At 42.3% G+C, this 5588-nt stretch overlaps 1 protein-coding gene across 1 annotated transcript; it reads right to left on the bottom strand.

The window, feature by feature from the left end:
* Positions 1-1797: 1797 nt before the first annotated feature.
* On the bottom strand, positions 1798-4097 carry ccdc92 (coiled-coil domain containing 92; the record flags this gene model as incomplete). The annotated part of the gene is given in 1 exon segment (XM_035657774.1): positions 1798-4097. A coding segment is annotated over 1 exon segment (812 nt), but the record flags the coding sequence as incomplete, so codon positions are not given.
* Between the last annotated feature and the right edge of the window lie 1491 nt (positions 4098-5588).

Here is a 5588-nt window from a genome sequence, read left to right as displayed (position 1 = left end):
TGTTTTACTTACAAAAAGTTAGTTTTATTAAAATTCGAGTTTAAATACTGCATTAGTGATTTAAATCTAAAGTTTGAAGACCTGAACTTTAATGAACATTTATCAGGGAGAAGAAATACACTGAATCTGTCTAAAAAAGGCTGTTAAATCTGTAAAATTGTTTAGACAGAATTGTATCAATACTTCCACAAATATCAGGAAAAACTCATCTCCTAATCTGTTTAAAATTCATCCAAATCTCTGCAGTATAGTTAAATCCAGCACTACGTCTCTGAATCGGGTTTTTGAAAAATTGACCACAGACCCTGAACACACTGAAACTGACCACAGAACACGACGACAAACGAGTGGATTAAAATAAAGTTTATTTGACCAAACATTTGGGTAAACTCACTCGGCAGCCTCGGCTCCCTTCCGTCCTTCACCTCGCACGTTCCGAAACAGACTTTTTATAACCTCAAAGCTCGTAAATCATTTTGGCATTAACCTCTTCTTTAACTTTTAAGTTTGCATAATTACACTTTAAAAAAGGCCCACTTTAATAACTTTACGGACTGCAAGATTGAGGGGACACTTTAAAGACGTCAATAAACACGCTTACAAACGACAAATACACTCAAAAAAATAGCACATAATTAAAAAAGCATTCGCAGTGGTGGCAACCAAATCTTCCTTTTTTAAGTATTTCTTAATAGTTTTTAATCAATAAAAACTTGTAAATGAAGTCAGTGCCACTTAAAATGACTGAAGCTACAACATTGAGTTAGTTTCAACACTTTTGAGTTAAATGAACTTTTCTGGTTCTAAAGTGAAATCTAAACCTTAAAAATATTATAGTTTATTTAGTTTTATACTGAATACTTACTGTGTATACATTTTCTAACACCTTATAAGTCTTGTGACCCCTGTGAAGCTTTGGCGACCCCTAGTGGTGGTTTAATTTATATATATCTCTTTAACTAACTTTTAAAAACTCACCCGGTTCATTGACTCTGCTGGTAATTAAACAGAGATAAAGTGCTGATAGCGTGCAGCAGAGCCTCTTTATGCTTTTATAACCTTTAACCTTTTAACAGCTGCTTCCACAGAGCGTAAAACAAACAGCTCAGCCGCTGAACCGATGAAGTTGTTCCAGTTTCTGGAGGATCTGGAGACCCTGATCAGATCATCAGTCCTGGTTCTTGAGGGTTCTGGTTTATTTAGGAGACCAACATTGTCCAAACAATTTATTATCAATGTGCAGTTGAGCAGATTTGACTTTATTTTCAGTCCAGGAGAAACAAACCCACAGACTTCATCATGTATCACTGGAGCTGTTACTGTGAGCCAAGGAGGACCCCTAGTGGCCAACAGGTTGAACTACACACACATTTGTATAAACAAGCTTTTCACATCCCTTCTCGGTTGTTGTTGTTGTTGTTGTTGATGATGTTGAAACTGAACGGTTGTTGTTGGTGCAGACAGATAATCCTTAGTGCATAATGGTCACTATTCCTTTACATCTTCACTTCTAAGGGCACTTTAGCAAACACACACCATTTCCAGCCCGATATCAATAACTAACAGCAGCTACGACCTTTTTGAACAACTTCTCGATGCTTGTAAAATCTACTACGGAGCGCTGAAGTTGTTCTGGAGTGGCAATGATTAGTTGGCAACTATTTAATTGTTTGGCAACTATTTTGATAACCAATTAATCCTTCTAATTCTCTCATTTCAGCTTCTCAACTGTGAATCCTTTCTGGTTTCTTTAGTTCTCAGTGACAGTCAACTGAATATGTTTGGGTTGAGGACTTCACGTTGGGCTTTGGGAAACACTGAGCAACATTTGTCACTATTTTCTAACATTTTCTAGACCAAACAAGTCTAGAAAGTAGACTAGTTAGTATGTTAGTTCTCTGAGGCCCAACCCCTCATTAAGACGCTTAATTACAATTAACAATTAACACATCTAACCAATCCCTGTGAATTCTGTGCCACCTTGCATTTCTGTCCAATAACTGTAGTTTTCGATCAGCACGCGAAACTCACTTCTTTGTTTCTAGTTGTGAAGATTCAGACACATCCGCCCTCCAAACAGTGTAAGTTTAGAACAAGTTGCCTTCAATTTTTAATGAATTATACAAAAAGAAATCACCACTATTTTCCCCAAATTTCACTTTCTTCCCCCAATTTAATTTAAAACTTAAAAACATGCATCACAATCTTTCAGAAAAGCTGCTGTTAAATCCTGAAGGGTCTCTCTTTTGTTCTCCACGTGCACAAACAGAAACCAAATGTAAAAAACAGCATTGCTTTATTGTGTTTATACGTTTACTTCAAGGACAGGTGATATTAATGTGAAAAGCAGATTATTAAGGTGATTATAATTACCGTCATGTTGGTGGTGCAGTGACCACCGTCAGTATCTGAGGTGCTTTTGCGTTCTCTATTAAACAATAAATAATAACAAATTAAAAAAAAGAATTCATTACAAATGTACAGCCTTTATAAAGTACAGTCAGTAATATCACAAAATCCTATTACAGCAGTATTTGCAAAAAATGCCCTTTTATCACAAATAACATCAGTGAAGCCTTCATCGTCTCTCACACACACACACACACACACTCTTTCACACACACATTCACGCCCTGTTTAACCATCGTTTCATTCACACATGTGCACCGCTGCTGTTTGTGTTTTTTTTTTTGCAATTCAACAACAGAAAGGTGAAATTACAGCTCTTCCACCTTCCGCCAGCTCCTACAGTCGTTATACTGATTATAGAAGAAGAGGAAAGACATTCGGGGAGTATTAGTTTAATCGTTTGAATTCTAACCCTACGCAGCTGCAGACATCTCGGTATATAGTGTGTCGATACGTCCGGAGTATCGTTGAGAAGGTGGAGCAGACAGATATGTAAAGGTTGCTGTTACACTACGCAGCTGGAACCGGTCGAGCAGGCACTGATGCAGATATTTGGCTGAGACTTGAACGCACCACGTAAGACAGAACAGAGTGAAAAGCGTAAGCACAGAGTCAAAGTGTGTATAATACAGGATCTCATCGGGTTGTGGTTAAGAAACTTTTGGCATGCTTTACAGTTCTCTAATGTAAATTAAGAAAAACAAAAGTCTTTATGGAACACCGCGAACAAAATGATCGTTATTTAATCTTTTCCATGTTGCAGTGTTGCGTAGAAAGCAGGCTACACAGTGGGTCAGGCTCCTTCCTGCTCTTGCGGTGTAGTGTGTGTGTGTGTGTGTGTGTGTGTGTGTGTGTGTGTGTGCTGGCGTCGCAGTGTTAAACTGTCCTGTCGGCTCCCGAGCGCTTCCGCACCACCTTCTCCTCGCTCACCTGGTCCACCGCCAGCGTCTCCAGCTCCGCTTGCGGCGGAGCCAGAGGAGGGGTGCTGTGTGGGATGCGGTGCGCCACGCCCACGTGAGCCCTGTACTGACGGTCCCGAGCGGGGCTGTGGCGGGGGCTGGCCATGGCGCCCAGGGGAGTGACGGGGGAGCGCTCGGAGGCGATGGGAGGGATGACGGCGGGCCGTTCTCGCACTACCTGCGGTTCAGGAGAGTCTCTCCCAGCCTGCAGGAAGGGCGTGGGGTCGGGCATGGCGTCTACCGTCTCCCGCAGGACCAGCCGTCTGCCGTCCGGGCCGAGCCGATACACCTCCGTCAGCTCCGGGTGGAGAGGCTGGGAGAGGCTCTTCTTCATGCGGCGCCGAGGGGTTTCGGGCTGCCTGTCTTTGGACGGCGGGGGCGTGGGCTTGTACGAGGTGACCGGACTGACGTTGGGGCTGGCCTCGGACGAACTGCCCGCCAGCAGCTTCTTCTTGGTGGCGTGGAGCTGCGAGGTGAGGTAAGCGATGGTGCTCGCTCTCTGCTCCAGCTCCCCGGACAGAACAGCCAGCTTGTGGCTCTTCATCTTCAGCTCCTCCAGGTACTTCTTCTCCCGCTCCTTGATCGTGTTCTCCAGGACCGAGATCATGGCGTTCTTCTGCTCGAGGTCCCTGAGCAGCTCCGTGTTCTCCTCCTCCTTCTTCTTCAGCTGGGCCTCCAGCTCCTCGCACCTCCTCTGCAGCTCTCTGCATCGGGCCTCGCTGCTGTCTGCACACACACACACACACACACACAGGTTCAGGTTCATATCAAAGACAAGGTGTTCCTCTTTACAAGACAATCGTGGTACAACTTGATAAAAGTCCTCCAGCCTCTCCAAAAGTGAAGCCAAAAGCTCTCGACTGATCTTGTTCATTTAACTGATAAGTGTGGTTTGAATTAGTTAATTGAAGCTATTTCACATCATGATTGACAGCCCTGCTCCTGATTGGGTAGATACCGTGAAGTCGATCCGATCAATTCTCTAGGAGGAGTTTGTGTGCAAATTGACAAAAATGACCACTTAATTCAAAATGACCGACTTCCTGTTGTGTTGCTGGGTCTGTTTTGGGGGCGCTGTCGAGCAATTCTGCCACGCCCATATGTGACAATAAATGAGGTAGAAAATGCGTCTGTGCCACGTGGCTACAGCTCGTTCAGCTACTGCTTCATAAGAATACAAATAGTGAACAGCAAACAGAAGAGACCGAGAGAATAAACCTCCCCAGACCGGACCGATCATGAGTGCATTAGGCCGCAGACACTGACTGTGCAGACAGAGACAGTCTGAGCCAATGGAGACTCATCTGCAGAGAGCTCCAGTTTCACATTACAGCGCCGGTAGAACACTGCTCTCCTCTGACCTTCATCACCTTCATCACCTTCATCACCATCACTGCTGCTGCTGCTGCTGCCCCACCCACTGCACACACTGTGTTACTGTGTGTTAGCTACACGGTTGCCACTCTTTAAGACCTTTCAAGGATGAATTATTTCAAAATAAAGGGCCACAAATTCAGGCATATTAATATAAACCCAAATACAAAGTCTTTTTTTTGTATTCTGACTTATTATTAAATATTGAATCATTAAATTATGCAAATTAGGAAATAAATATGTGCTACGTTGCATATCCTGTGTGTGTGTGTATCTATAAGATAAGGGGGAAGAAGAAAGAAGATAAATGTGCTGAAAAACACAATTTCTGACAAATCTTTCACATGAAAAGCCTCAAAAAAGTAAATTTTATGATCTATCTTTGAGATGTATGTGTGTGTATGTATTCTACCTATAATGTTTGTTTCAGAGACAATAAATAAAATATAAAAATGTGTTTTTAATGCCACACTGTAAAGCACTTTGAGCTGCATTTCATGTATAAAAGATGCTACAAATCAAGTTATTCACATTATTATTATTACTACTGTTATTATTTCCAATCACCTATTACTTTATTATTACTATATTAAAAAAAGACTTGGCTCAGCACTCCAGATGTATAAAAATAGTATAATCGAAGCACTTAAAGAGATCTTTATAGCTCTGTAAATCCGAGCGCTTTCAAGTGGCGACGCTGTATGAATATTAATGTGTGTGTATCACAAAGTTTTCAAAGTCTCGTACATTTCCTAAACTCCTCTTATCAACCACAGCGAGGGTTAGAAAGATGATGTGCTTTCCTTTCATTTTCATGAAGTGGTGGCTGGTGGCTGGTGCCCCCCC

Source organism: Morone saxatilis, unplaced genomic scaffold (genome assembly GCF_004916995.1).
Source record: "Morone saxatilis isolate NCDOM2014 unplaced genomic scaffold, NCSU_SB_2.0 Contig16, whole genome shotgun sequence".
Classification (NCBI taxonomy): Eukaryota; Metazoa; Chordata; class Actinopteri; family Moronidae; genus Morone; species Morone saxatilis.
Note: the sequence above shows the minus strand (reverse complement) of the source record. Positions and strands in the feature narration are given on the sequence as shown.